At 40.0% G+C, this 15,557-nt stretch overlaps 1 protein-coding gene across 3 annotated transcripts in view; it reads left to right on the forward strand.

Annotated features, from left to right (window-relative positions):
* The window catches only part of LOC105936545 (Down syndrome cell adhesion molecule-like protein 1 homolog), a 145,245-nt gene that overhangs the window by 20,544 nt on the left and 109,144 nt on the right, over window positions 1–15,557 (forward strand). For all 3 annotated transcript variants that reach the window (XM_036150192.1, XM_036150191.1, XM_036150190.1), the window contains exon 3: window positions 5,479–5,625. In XM_036150192.1, coding sequence (XP_036006085.1) covers window positions 5,479–5,625 — 147 coding nt within the window. The remainder of the gene's footprint in view (window positions 1–5,478; window positions 5,626–15,557) is intronic.

The following is a 15,557-nucleotide window of genomic DNA, read 5'->3' on the forward strand; positions in this document are numbered from 1 at the left end:
TCTCTGATGCTAACATTATCTTTTCTTTGTTCCAACTAAAATACACAAAATCACAATGCTCTAGAAAGTGTGTACATATCCTCTTTTTTATCCCTCCTCAGCATCTCTTCTCTGACTAGTAGTTTCTTGCTAACATTGAAAACTGGGTTCCAAAGTGTGTGTCGTTGTTTTTTAATCCATATCGTTTTCATTTAGTAATGAAAGCTGCATACATTAAGATCTCTTGTGTTTCATTATGTTCCCCCACCATCTTTTTTGTATTCTCAGCTTGCTTTATAAATAAGTAAATGCAGTATTTGGTTTCCCTGTCGTTAATTATTGAAGCGACAGTGATACAAGACTCACCTCCCAGTGCGCCCAGTTGCCCAGACCCATGTTTTAGCTCGTTTCCTGGCAACCCGGCTGCTTATAGTCAGGCATCAGTAACATCCTAATAATTCTGCTGTGCATGTGATGAGGGGGGAGTGCAATTTACACACTGATCAGTCAGGTTACCATTTGAATCGTGTTATGAAGCTTAAGAGGATGAATATCTTATGTCCCCCACAATATTCTCCTTGTCTCTCTCAGATCTATGAATAACATGTAATAAAAAACAACAGTAACCCCTTATTTTGGTCTCCATGGGTTTTTACAGGGGCAGCTGGAGCCTATTTGACAGATTTCAAGTGGAAAAGAAACAGTAACACAACAGCTTCTGAAAGGGTGCGAAGAGTAGAACAAGTGACCTTGACTGGATTTGAACTTCCACTGAACTGAAATGTGATATCTGTCATCGTTGCGGCAAGTATTTACAAGCTGTCAAGCTGATTTTAAACACTCTCGAAGAGCCTCAGTGGGCATTTGGGATTTTGTTTGCTATTGACAGGAGGCAGCCGGGTCAGTCGGAGAGTTAATAAATGATTGAAAGGATTGGCTCGGTCACAACAGCCGAGGCTACTCCGTCGATCCAGGCTATTGATCCGCTGCTAGATGGCATCAATGAAATGCTAGGGTTGTTTAAATGAAGAAGTCAAACCAAGACGGTATTAGAATGACCTGTATTTTAGCTTTTGTGCCCACATCGCTGCTCAGCGTCACCAGAGTGGTGGCAAAAGTATTCAAGTCACTTCTTGTAAACATTTTCTCACATTACAACAAAAATAATTACAATGTGCTTCATGTTTATGTATTCAGATCCCTTTACTCTGACACCCCTAAATAAAATGCAGTTTAACCTAATTTCATGAAGATAATCCAACAAACACCATCAGGTTCAAAGAACACATAAGACAGATCAGGGATACACTTCTAGAGAGGATGTTAGTTGTTACAACAATATTGCAAAAACGCTTTGAACATCTCAGTCCATCCTCTGAAAATTCAGAGTATGGCTCAACTATAAATCTATCAAAATATGGCCCTCACCTCAAGAAAGTGAATGGGCTGACAGCATTAATCAGAGAAGCAGCAAAGAAACCCAAGGGTACTCTGACGGGGTTACATAGATCCACAGGTCAGGCAGGAAAACTTGTCAACAGGACAACTATTAGTCATGTCTTCATCTGGTATTTTAAGGAAGAGTAGCAAAAAGAAAGGCATTGTTGAGAGGATTCCAGAAGAGGGTCCACTTGCTGTTTGATGCAACTGATGTAGGAGACAGGTGAAAAAGTTGCCTTTTTCCAAAATGTAACTTTTTAACCTTCAGGCAAAAAGCCATTTGGCTTAAAATTAATTAAAAGTACTTTTAATTTTAAAAATACTATCACCACCGTGAGACATGGTGGTGGAAGCATAAAGCTCTGGTAATGCTTTTCTTCAGCAGAGTCAGAGAACCTGGTCAGACTTGATAGGAAGATTGAAGAAAATGCAAGAAAACCTGTCAGAGAGGGTGCTAAAGTACACTGACTTACATAAAATGACTTACATAAAATGATATTTTAGCTCAGGTCAAAGCATATTTATGTGTTAGAGTTGCCCAGTGAAACATCCGTTGCAAGTTTTTAAAATGGCTGTTTACAAATGCGTTCCACATTATCTTAGTAGTTGAGCTATTCTGCAATGTGTCGATGTGAAAAGTAATAATAATAATACTAATTCTATCGTTCATTTTAATATTATGGTTTACTAATTGTTGGTAAACCGGATGAAATACATTTAAAAAATGTGGTTGTAATGTTACGAAATGTGAAAAGGTTCAAGAGACTTACAAATAACTGAATCCTCCCTCGCCTTGTCCAAGTAAACTGTGTGGAAGGTTTTCATGACATGAATCTTCATAGATAAGAATATTTCCCTATAATTTGTTTATTATAGGGAACCAACCAACACACACAAAAACCTTCAGAATAAAGCTTTCATTAAATGTATCAAGTTTTGTTTGCTTTTATCAGGTTTACATATGTTTTACACTCCTTCACAAGCTGCTAATGAAGGAAAAAAGAAGAAAGACATGGTCCAAGGTTCAGGTGCTCATGAATAAAGTACAACTGTGAAATCAATAGATGGAATAAGACAAAAGACTTGGGAGAATAAAGCTCGAACTTTAAGGTGAAAGACTCTCCACCGTTTCAACAAGGACATTGGCTTTGGGTCCACTGGGTTCCAGTGACAGTAGTGGCTGGCATAAAGCATTATTAATGACCAAGGAAACTGGCCTTCAGGCTAGGCGTTAATTATATCACTGGAGAGCTGGGGGAAGAGCGCGGGAGGGGTGAGGCCACTCCCAGTCTTATGAGTGTGTGTGTGTGTGTGTGTGTGTGTGTGTGTGTGTGTGTACGTTTTACATTGTTAAGCCATTACTGTCCTAATTTCTAAAGTGAGGCCCTTTGATAGATTGCCAGAATCCGTCCCCAATATCGGGCTAGGCCCTATCTGATTTCTGTAATTGTGTTTTTCTCATCTTACTCATGTCAGATAGTCTCTTTTTTTGTCCATTTCAAAGTTACATGATAAAAAACATCTTGTAAATTCCTTTTAAACAAATAAGCGCAACGGTTCAGGCTAGAAAATAGTACACTGTTCATTCAGTCTAGTCAGCGTGTCCTTGAACTACCTGTCTCTCCTTCTTATCAAAAATAGTCCATTAATTTAATTTCACCTTACTTAATTTATTTGATCAAAATTTATGCTATGAATGTACAATCCACATTTTTCCAGTAATCTAAATGTGACAGAGTTAACTGGAGAGATAATTTGGTTAGATCCAGGCTACTGTTTCATCATTAAGCCTGTCCTAATCACCACCGTCCTTTCTGTACACTGGCACAGATTCGTTGTCTAGTGCTCGGCGTGCCATGAGCAGAGGGTGTGTTTTTGATGCCTGGCGCCTGCATGTGACAGCTCCATCGGCTGTGAGCGGTCCTCCACTCCTCGCCGTCTCATAGCATCTGTGGCGCTGCGCTTTAAAAGGCCAGGGGCCGATCACTGTGCATCCCCTTCAACGCAGCTCAAAGTCAAGCCTCCTTACAGTCAAACTGTGGCTTTACGTCGGGGGCTAAAAAGTGCATCACTGGTCTAATGTCGTTAAACTGAACACCAGACAGTATTGTTTACTGGTCTGTCCCTGCATTAACCATTGGTGGAACTGGACAGAAGGACATTAACTGGGACAGTTTTAACATTCAAAAGACTCTCAAAGAGAGTCCTTTTTTCTCAGGTTAAAAAATATATATTTATATTTATTTTTCTCCCTTAGATCTTGATGTATATATATAGAGTGCTACTCATTACATTAGCTTTTCTTTTATCTGCAATGATCCCTTATATCCTGCAACAATACAGAAGCATGAGGAGGAAGGCGACATAGTCAGAGGAGCTAAAACTGACAAGTGAAACCTTTGAACCAAATCAGATTGTACATTGCTCTTACAAAAAATATTAATTACCCTTTAAAATTTCACAATGTTGTCACTTTACATGGTTTTCAACATTTGTTACTAAAAGAAGTGTGATGTTTGAACTCCCCCCTCAAAAAAGACAACAACACACACACACATACGTACATGCACGCGTGCGTGCACGCACACACACACGCACACACACACACACACACACACACACACACACACACACACACAATTTTTGCTGCAGTTACGGCAACTGTAAATCTTTTGGGGTGTGTCCCTATCGCCTTTATTAATGGCACCACTTTGCCAATTCTAGTTGTTCTTCTGCAACCTCTAACCAGTTTTCTCCCAGGATCGCTACGTACAGTACTGACCTCCATCCCTTTTTTTATCAGCTTAGACCAGCTTCCTTATGCGTGCTGAGAAAAAGCGTCCCCACAGCACGATACCGCTACCACCATGGTTTCTCCCCTGAGACAATATTACTTGTGAATCAGTGTTATATAATCTCACTGAATTGATCTTAATTGAATGGTAGAGAAGTGTGCGTTTTGGGTGGTGTGCATTGTTAGCTTTGTCTCACAGCTTTCGTATGTAATAAAAAAAGAAAATCAGTTTTGGTTCTATCTTCCATGTGTTCTTTCAACAGCGGCTTTCTTCTTGTTTCTATTCCATGAATTCAGTTTGTTTGAACTGACAATTAGTTATACTGTCAATAAACTCTCCCAATGGATCTGTGGATATAGACATTTAGTCCGGAGTTGACATGGCCAGTTTAAGCAGTTTTGTTAGGCTCTAGTTTGCCCCATACTCTCTCCATTCTCAGAATATGGACTAAAAAGTGCTCTATGAAATGTTAAAAGCTTGTGATATTGCTTTATAACCCAAACTCTGTTTTAACTTCTTCACACCTTTGTCTCTTGCATGGCTGTTGTCTTCATGATTTATTTTTTCAACAGTATCCTATTGATAAACCTCTGAGGCCTTCACAGACGACCTTTACTTATCCAGGAAATAATCTACAGACTGAGTAGTTAACACTACTTACTAATAATGTGACTTCTGAAAGAGAGTTGAACACAGGCATGCTTTCCTTTTTTTTTTTTTTTTTTTTTTTTATATTGGAAAGAAGGCATTTATTTCCCTCCACTTCATTCAACTCCCTGTTGCACTGCTTTGTGTTGCTCCAAAACAGAAGCTGAAATTTGTGGTTGTAATTTGATCAAATAAAATAAAACAGTGATACTTTTACAAGTGTACTTGCCGTGTAATAGATCACACCACCTCAAATTGAGAATCACCTTTGCTTTTTCAGTCTTAGACCTCTATCGACCAAGTAGCCCTTAGTTTTAATAAAACACAAAGTTGCATGTCAATACCCCATGAAAATGCAACAAGCTTGTTATTTTTGCTTGTAAGGATAAGAATTTGATGCTTTGCTTCTCCACTGATAATGTGTTTTAACAGTATTCTCTTTCAAGTTCTATTTTATAAAATAGAAAAACAACCTGTATTTTGGAAGCAGTTTAAAATGCATTAGCTACTGGCAAAAATACTTATGTTTGTCAAGCGGTGATGTCCACCAGCATCATCCACATGCCTTAGATAATTAATATAAGCTTTTCTTCCCTTCCTTTTTTTTTAAATACAGTGTTCAGGGAGCCGTACACGGTACGTGTGGCCGACCAGCACTCCATGCGGGGTAATGTTGCCGTATTCAAGTGCCTCATCCCTTCAGCTGTTCAGGAGTACGTCAGCGTGGTGTCCTGGGAGAAAGACACTGTTTCCATCGTCCCTGGTAGGATATCAATGCAACAGTTGTCATCATTGATTTATCAAACTCCAAAACTAAAAACAAACGCTTATAGAGACTTACAATGAACCCTTACAAATGTGTTTGATATGTAATGTCAGCCAAACACACACAAAAAAATGTGATGATTCTCTCTTGTCTTTTTTCTGTTTGTTGTTTTTGCTGATATCCAAATTCGTTTACGTGTTTTGTTTGTATGAGTAAGAAATTTGACAAGTTTAACTGAAGGCACACTGACAGTACTTGGCTTAAAGGTTAAATATGCTTCAGTCTGAATACCTGGCTTTGGTTTTAGCATGTGCTGGTTACCAGTAAAACATTTTGCATCAGGCCATTGTCACAGTTTAAAAGTTCTTAAAATGAGGTGCCAGAGGAAGTCTCTGGAAGGATGGGAGCTTTCCAGTGCTGCCCATCCTCACACCTGCGGTCAGCTTGACAACAGAACACTTCCACACAGTTCCCTTGCATTTGAATTCAGCTGTTTGGAAATATTTCTGGTCACAAAAAAAAAAAATGGAGAGACATGGTGTGGAAACTAAATGCCCACAATTTATTGAAAGTATATCAAACTGTTCTTTAAAAATGTGTTGGTGTGGGAATGTTTGACTGGAAGAATGGCAGAGTGGATTTTGTTGACTGAGAAGGAGTGGTTAGGTGTACAGTCTGATGAGTGACACATTTGTGTAGCTGCTCATTTAAAAAAGGAGCAGACACACCTTTACTCCATCTTGAAGCAGCTCTCCTTACTCCACCTGATCCTCTGTGTGAATCATTCAACGAAGTAGTCATATCAGTTTGAAACTGAGCCTGTTGCGTGCCATTCTTTCCCTGTGCACTGACATTTGGGTGCGCGTGTGAACGTGTTCAGGTTTGTGTGGCACAGTGTTAACATCTGGTCCATAGAGCAATGGCAAATTGCTGGATGTCAGGTGAGACTGTTTAGGTCAGATGATACGTTTTGCTCCCTCTGCCCCTTATCTCCCTCTCTGATGCAGAGCACTCATATCATCTCTCCAAAGTGTGTGCGCCTTTGTGTATAAAGGTGTGTTTGTGCGCCTCTTTGTACGATTCTGTCCTTCACACAGGAGCACCCATTGATCCAGCACAACACTGGTGTGTATGTGTATGTGTGTGGCCTGAGGGGGGTTTCCAGTCTGGATCGATAAAGCTTGTTGTTGGATTCCCCTCTCTCTTGTCACGGATCTCTCAGTGTGAGAGTGGTGAGACCAGGCGAGTCTGTTTGACTCATAGCTCAGTGTGTGTGTGTGTGTGTGTGTGTGTGTGTGTGTTTGTTTGTTAGTAAAAGCCAGTGTATCACGTTTGTGTGCTAAGCGCTCAGTGGGAGTATGATATTGATGGTTTGGTAAAACATGCACACATAAACAAGTAAAAGCATGTTGGAATACTCTCTCTCTCTCTCTCTCTCTCACACACACACACACACACACACACACACCTACACACACACATATAAATGCATGTGTAAAACAGTGGCTCTATAAAGGCTCCAGCGATGATACAACCCCTGGAAAGCATGGTCTCAGAATGTATCTGATACTATGCCAGATAAAAAAAAATAAAAAATAGACACAAGCCCTCAGATACGATGGGGTTTCCTCAAATGTCCTTCATCGGGGGGTGGTGGGTGCTTCCTTTGGAGGTTTACATCCCATTTTGAAGGGACCCCTGGGAAGACCCAGAACTCGCAGGGGAGGACTAGCCTCGAGATTCCCCAGAATGAGCTGGAGGGTATCACTGGGGAGAGGGATGTCTGGGTTTCCCTCCTAGACCTGTTACCTTTGTGGTCCCATCTCGGATTAGAGGAATACAACTGATGGATGGAAATAAATAAACAGATTTTATACAAATCTGTCGTAGTTAGTTGCTTTACTTCCCAGATTGCTTCCAGGTTTGGAAAAAAAAAACTACCTTAAACATTGCTGTAGTTAATGAGAATTTTTTTTTAAATTAAGTGGAGCACAAAAAATCTGAAATCCTTAATTCTGGGCTAAATAATTTCACGCACTTGAAAAAAAGCACTAAGCCAAACCGTCGTTTTTTTATTATTGTCTTTTAATTAGTTTTGCAATGTTGCAAGACAAAATATTTTCAGTTTTGGATCATTGTTTACAAACTGTTGTGTATCCTATTTCTATTACCGATCAGGTTTATGTTAACTTGACTTTTGGATTTGCATTCTTCTGTTTAAGCAAATGTTCCTTGAGGACATATTCTCATACAAATCTTTAGCTTTTACGCTTTGGAATAACACTATTACATTTGTCAATTCATCGATTAAAAATCGTGAGATTACTTGAGTAACTGGTCTCTTGTTAGATATATATCTATACATTGTAATGTACATCTCAATCTTTCCCCCTACAACAGATTGAGAAGCTATTAACAAACTATAAAGCTTGCTGGTGTATTTTTTTAAAGAGGTTGGGAAAAGCCTCATGCACCTTAAAGTAGAAATATAGCTCAGTCAGAGCCTTAATGTCGTACGTCACCAGACTTGGGTTTCAGAGTCATGGCCAGGGAAAAGTACAGGTAGGATGCAAGATTTTATTTCTTTGTGTTCTTCTTATATCTATATGTGTCAGAATGTGCTCAGGGATGTAAAGGCACTGGGGATTTATGAATGATATGCCACCAAAACAAAACGCCTTTCACGATCTTACCAGAGGTTGCCCTATAATCATTCCTATAGCAATAAGTAAGTTCAATGCAAAATATGCACAGAATTATCCATTTCTTTAAAGGGGCCTAGTCACATAGTATGACTTTCCAAATTTGTACGCAAGTAGCTCACTCTGGTTGCATACTGAGGTTTTTCAAATAAATTACTGCACCCTGTTGTCTTATTATATTTTTATTTCTGTTTTACACTTTGTTTCTGCTCTATTTGTTAATAAATGAAGTGCTTTTCTTTATACTGACCATAACAAGACCACGTAACCGGGATTTTGAAAACAAGAAGAAGCAATGGAGCAGAGCGAGTCGGCAATGCCCAGCGGGAGTGCGAAAAGAAAGAGGTTAAATAACCCTAACCTATAGATCGGGTTTGTTTTTGACCATGCTGAGCTGTCGTTTTAGTGCGAGACATTGCAGGATGGTCCACTGGCTTTACAGTAGATATGTCAATTGTCGCCATCTTGCTTTCTGATAGTTTTACTATACTGCCAGCAGATGTCTACTGGTTGTGCCGGTGCAAAATTCTTCCCAAGCTCAAAAAGAACTAACATTATCTGGATGAACGCTTGGCATATTTTATACTTTTTTAATTGAAGATGAATATATGCTTTTTTTGTGTTTTCTTTATAGTCATAGTACATGACTAGGCCATTGTAACTAGGGGCAAAAATCTTCAGATTAGGAGAATCAATTTATTAAATCAATTTATCAAACTTTAATTTGGAGATTATATACAAAAAAATAAAATAATAAATAAATAAATAGAGATTAGTTGTACAACTCTACTATTACAGTAAAAAAAATACATCTAAACCTACACTGAAGTTTTGTATCTAAATTCACTCACTCTTTTTCTGTTTTTGGAAGTTCGGACCACAACAATAGTAAATGTGGTAATACCGTATAAAATACCTTATAAAAATCTTTTTGATTTGTTCCTTGTTTTTTGTGTTTGTTGAAAATAATAAAATCATAAAAACATCTCAGGCAGCATAGATGTATGTTTGTGTCGAATCTGGTTTCATGTCTCCTTCTGGTCCCTGTTGGCCAACAAGGCAGAATGCTGAAAATGTGCTTCGAAAAAGAAAAGCATCTTATTAATTCAGTTTATAGTTAGACGTAAGTAACATGCTTTAAAAGGTTGACAACAACATCATCAAGATTATCCCTTTACAAGTTATATAATTTATTTCTGCTGATGCTTTGTATATGTCTCCTTGATGATCAACACATTTTATTATAATTTCAAATTCAACAAAGTCTGAACAGAAGCAGTAACATAATCTATAAGCAGAACAACATGTAATGGAGTAGAAAAATAAGATGTTAATGATAAAATACTTTTAACTTTAATTGTTTGTGCGCATCCATGTGCACTGTGTGTAGTTTGGCTCATCCACTAAACAGGAAGGTCCAAACTACAATGAGCATTTAGGTCTGCAGAGAGCATCATCAGGGCTGACCTTCCCTCCTTCAAAGACTTGAGAAGGTCTAGGGTCAGGAAAAGGCTATCTACTGTAACACCTCTGCAGGCCCCACACACCTTGGATATAAACAGTTCAGTCTTTTACCCACAGGTTGGCACTTCAGAGTGCTATTTACAAAAATCATCTGCCACAGAGACTATTTATTACCCCAGGCTTTCTCTCTGGTCAACACTTAACAGTCGTGTCCATATCAACGCTATGCTATGCAAATTTGCACCAGTCCATCTATATCTTCCTCCTGCGCAACAACATTGTTACACACAGAAATATTATTTTTTACTTCCTTTTTGATATATGTATACTTAAAATGTCTTCTGTGGGAGCAAAGTGGAACCTAAGTCAAATTCCTACTTGTGTACACAAACTTAGCGAATAAAGTTAATTCTGCTTCTGATATAGCTAGAAATAATGTGTTTTGGGGGGTTTAAAATTAAAAATTGCACTCCTGTTCTCTCAGAATATTTGTTTAAAGGCATTATGAAGCTTTTTTACTCTCGATTTTCTCCCTCACTCCTCTCTCCCTACATCTGATGAATAGGTCCTATTAGTAAGACAGTGGTCCTTTTCATTTCAACCATCTTCGGCTCAAAGGCTCTTCTCATCTCTTTCCCTCCCTGGCACAGACTGGTGGCCTGTGTTGATGGCCCCACACGCAAACACTGACAAACAAAACAAAAAAAAAAAGCCCTAACCCAAACTCAGTTCCACTTAGAGGCGTTCGTGCACGCTTCCATCCATCCATCCGTCTATCCATCCACTTCATCCTGCTCCTGGCTGCATGCTCAACTTTCAGCCTTCACTTGAGCACTGGAGATGCTCTGGTGCTTTGCCATTTATTAGAGACAGTGTATGCTAGGTGTCGGCTTGACAAGATGACATATGTCACACAGACGGCTGTGTTGGTCAATAAAACCGAGTTTGAATGGGCTTTGATAAAGAGGGAGGAGGGTGTTTGCTGACAGCTGGCCTCATTGCGATTCGACCCTTCTTGGGTGTCGTGTCAGTATTTGACAGCCAAATCTGTTTGCTTTTGTGGCCTGCGCATAGAGCAATGTTGGGGGTTATGGATAAATTTACAGACAGACAGGCTGATAGTCAAACAGAGGAGGGCCGAGTGTGTTGACTAGCTCTCGTGGTTTTTACTCAGCTGTCAAAACCACCGCTCTCCCGCTATTTCTCCATATAGCTGCGTTCCTCTGTTTAATTGATGGTTTGCTGGTGTTGCCGTCACTTATAATAGAATTACCATTTGTTTTCTTGTCAGTTCGGGAACTGAAGGAGTACAATCTGACAGATGTGTAATAAGGAACTTCATTTTTGTGCGTGCGCGCGCGCGAACGTGTGTGTGTGTGTCTCTCCTCCTCCAGTTGGAGCTTAAAACAGTGTGAGTTTTATCCGGTCACCATGGAAACCGGTGCAATCCGGCAGGCGGAATGAGGAAGGTGTGAGGATGCATCGCTGCTTGATTTTTATTAGTGCATCACCATGGCTCAGCTTCACCGTACTCATGCTCACACACATGCATACACACAGGCAAACAGAGGACGGAAATGCACATTTCTGTTATTTTCTTTAGGGTGTAGGCCTAACTGAAATTGTTAATAGTGTCCATGACAGTAACACTGCATGACCTGCAAATTTTTTTTTCTGTTTTTGTTTTTCTATTCTTGATATTGATTAGCATATGTTTGAAAGCACTGACTGTGATCATCATTTTTACATAGCTTCAAACATTTTATGACTAAAGCACTGTTTTACAATTGCTGTAATTGATGGAGCAGTCTTCATTTGTCCTATATTCTGATGTTTAGCACAACAGTCCAAAACAGTCCAACCCCCCCCCCCCCCCACACACACACACACACCACTCTAAATCACTTAAGAATTTTGTTTTATTAAATTAGTCAATGTTGAGCCATTGGGTAGAAGAGGCAATGAGGTCTTCACATTGGACCATGTTGGTTTGGATGGCTTTTGAGCCTTTATGAATAAAAATATTAGTTAAAAACTTGATTTTGTATTTTACTCAGGTTATCTTTTGTAAGTGGAAAAAAAAATGTTTTCACAACATTGCAGAATTTAGTAAATTCTAGCTATTGTAAGTTGTTCTGTATTTGAGTCGTTTCAATACTTATACACATTACCTTTTATAATACAGAAGAAATGGTGTTTCCTACTTTGAGGAACTGATTTGTTCTTGCACTTAATTAGCAGAAAAACAGACAAGCAGTGAGTGTTTCATAAAGAAGAAGGTGAGGAAAAAACTCTTTTGTCTGTGCTTTTGTGTTCACTGATTGAAGCTGTTTAATCCCCTGTCTCTTTGACATACGCTACGTGCCTCTTTGAGTAAAGTGTAGTGCTGCTGCAGCTTCTGTAGCCTCTGTGGCTTCTGTCCTAGTCTCCATTTTGTGTCCTCACTGCAGAGGCCAGCTATATCTCCCCAGCCCTCCGTCTATCCACTCCTAACTTTTTCCCACTCTCATCCTTCCTTTTCAGAAGCACTCATTAGGAGATAGCGAAGTGACACTGCCTGGCCTGTTCCATCTACCCCATCAGACCTTGAAGTGAACAAGAGATAGTCCCAAAAACTACAGAATAAGCAGAAAACAGGGGAACACATAGTGGCACAAAAGCTTGACATGCTAAATTATGCAGATGGTAAAGTGAGTATGGGATGGAGATACGACAGAATAAGTTTGGTAGGTAGATAAGACGTATGAAAGGGTGTGCAGATGGACACAGAGAGAGAGGTGTGTTTTAGTTTTCTTGCTGTCCCCAGCACCCAAGGGAAATGGAGAAGGCCATGGGCTTTAATGCCCCCAATCATTAAAGATGCATCTGACAAGTCCCCCCATCTTCTCTCCCCGATCTCTCTTTGTCCTTTTGTAATATCTCCCGTTAGTGTCCGCCCATTAACCATTATACACATCTATGCGCGCTTTCCTTTAGGAGCAGAGCAGTTTATACCTCCAGTAAAAGGTAGGGGAAGAGGGCAGGAAGGGGGGTAACCAGGGAGGGGAAATGGGTTTTGTTTACTTATTGATGTGTGTTTATGGGCGGCGGCGTGTGCACGTGCATGTGTGAGAACCTGGCTGTGATGTGTGTTAGGTTGGGTTATTTATTCAGCACTCGTGTTTGGATGTTTTACAGAGAGAACAGGTGCAGAGCGACTCTGAGTGTGTAGGTGCGTGTGTGTGTGTGTGTGTGTGTGTGTGGGGGGGGGTGTTGTAGGTGTGTGTAAGCGTGTTTGTTGGGGAGACAGACAGAAAGAGAGGGTTAGACACAGGGGCATTCACTGCTGTGGCGATGATCGACCTGCAGTGTTTATCCGTGCAGATAACCTGATTTGAATGTTGAAAAGAAGATAGATAGATAGATAGATAGATAGATAGATAGATAGATAGATAGATAGATAGATAGATAGATAGATAGATAGATAGATAGATAGATAGATAGATAGATAGATAGATAGATAGATAGATAGATAGAAAGAACATGGACATTCAGACTGAAATGGTGGGAGAGATGGAGGGAGATTGAAGGAGGATAGGAGGTAGGTAGGAAGTGAGGGAGGGTTGTGCACGAGGAGAATTTCAATGGCACTCCAATCATGCAGGCAGTCTCGTTAGCCCAGGGAACATTTGCATAGCGCTTCTGTGAATTCATTTGGCCTCACTCAGAAAAGAAGGCTCCCTTTCCTCTCTGCTTGTTAGTTATTCATTAATCACAAGGTGTGCGCAAGGCCGTTTATGCGAGTTTGTCTGGGCTTTTTTGTGTCTCTCCGTGACCCCCCCGCAGACCGACGTGCCTTCCGTTTGGTGCTGTTGCCGTCCTTGTGTTTTGTGCCTGAGCTCATTGCTAGCTGTTTGCCGTGTTTTGACATATTTTTTTGACTCTTTGGACACCTGCTTCACTGCTTCCTTCCATTAGAGTGAAAGCAGACAGAATCGCTGTCAGATATTTTGCTAAATCTAGGGCCGACGTCAGAGCCTTACTCATCTTCCGCCATGATCTCTTGCCAACACCCTCCTCCTGAAACCGTGATGCTGCTCCTCAACTTCGTGGATCGCCGCTGCCTTCCCAAGGAACTAATTAGTGGAAAAATACACGATGTAAGTTCAGACAATTTGATTTTTACTGGAGGCCATTCTTAATGGGGAGCACGACTCCCCCAATCCAGCACCCACCCACCCCCATAACATAAAAGACATCACTTAGGTTGGAGTAAGACTGTGTGAATTTTTTGTTTGGGTGTGAGGGTCTGGAGGTTGGGGTGGTGTCAGCGAGGAGGTTCAGCCAGTAAGTGATGATGACACATATAATTAAGAATGCAGTGAATGTGTTATTCTAATTATCCCACTGACACCCCGAGCAATCTAATGTTGTTTGACAGTGCACAACAACCAGGGTGGAGAAGCGATCTGATATGCACATTTGTTTGTGTTCATGTGCTTTTCAGTGTGTGTGTGTGTGTGTGGTTCCTGAACCAGGTTACTCCCTGGTTATGACAATGTTGGAAACAGAGCTGTGAAAAAGTTTTTTTTTTTTTACTATTTCCTGTTTCTAATCACCAAACTAATTTTAACAAAGATGGCCCAAGTAAATAGATATTGAGAAAAGACTTATCCAAACTAACCGTGCCCTTTAAAAAAAAAAAAAAGTTGTCTCTTAAAGCATTTCCAAGTGAAGCGTTATGAGTCTTTTACATTGTTGTGGAAGAACTTGGGTCTACCTGCCTTTGCCAAATTATTTTAACTAAGCCACATTGGAGATATATTTCAAGCAGGAATGGTTTGAAAGAGTCAGGCACCAGGTTCTCAATCTGGTTTGATTTTGGGCTTCGACTAGACCAGTCTTAATGTCTTTTTTGAGTCATTTATAGCTGGACTTTGATCATTCTCCTTCCAATTAACACAACTGTGCTCATGCTTAATGCCATGAGCTTATGGCCAGATTTTGTCCTTGTGTATTTTTGGCATAGGAAAGAATCTGTGGTTCTATCAATTACAGCAACTTGTTCAGATCCTGAAGAAGGGAAACCAGCCCCACACTATAAAACACCTTCACCATGTTTGACTGTTGGTATATTGTTCTTTGATAGAAAGGCTGTGTTGGTAACGGTATGAACTCCTTTGAAAATGTTCCACATTTGTCTTGGTAATCCACAGAGCATATTTCCAAAGTAGCATAACCATAATGATGTTTTTGGTCAATTGTGAGAAGCGTCCTGTGTTTTTTAGTTGTTTTCAACTCACAACTCTCTGATTGTGGCCATTTTGATCAGAATCCCTCCTTTGTTTAATTATGAACTGTGGCCTTAGCTGATGCAAGTGGGCCCTGCAATGCTTTAGATGCTATTCTCCTTTATTTTCTGTGCCCTTCTACATGGGTTGTTGATGACATCTTGATGCAATTTTGGTAGAAGACTCGTGGGAGACTATAATGTTTTAAAGTACCAGCACAAAATTGACATAACAATATGGGTTTATCTTATTTTATCTACTATCAAGAGTTGGTAAGACTGCCTTGTTGTCACCAGGTGCTTTTACAGGATAAGTAGCAGAAATATGCTGCTAATTTAAACCATTTAGAATAACTGATGCCTGGCTTGGCTTGGCTTGACTGTGAGGCAGGGAGGCTCTGCTGCCACAAAGCAGTAAAGATGTTTAAAATAACTCTCATCACATTTCTAACACTGTACTTTATAATTATAGTAAGCATTTTGTCGCCTCTTTC

This window comes from Fundulus heteroclitus, chromosome 18 (genome assembly GCF_011125445.2).
Source record: "Fundulus heteroclitus isolate FHET01 chromosome 18, MU-UCD_Fhet_4.1, whole genome shotgun sequence".
Taxonomy (NCBI): domain Eukaryota; kingdom Metazoa; phylum Chordata; class Actinopteri; order Cyprinodontiformes; family Fundulidae; genus Fundulus; species Fundulus heteroclitus.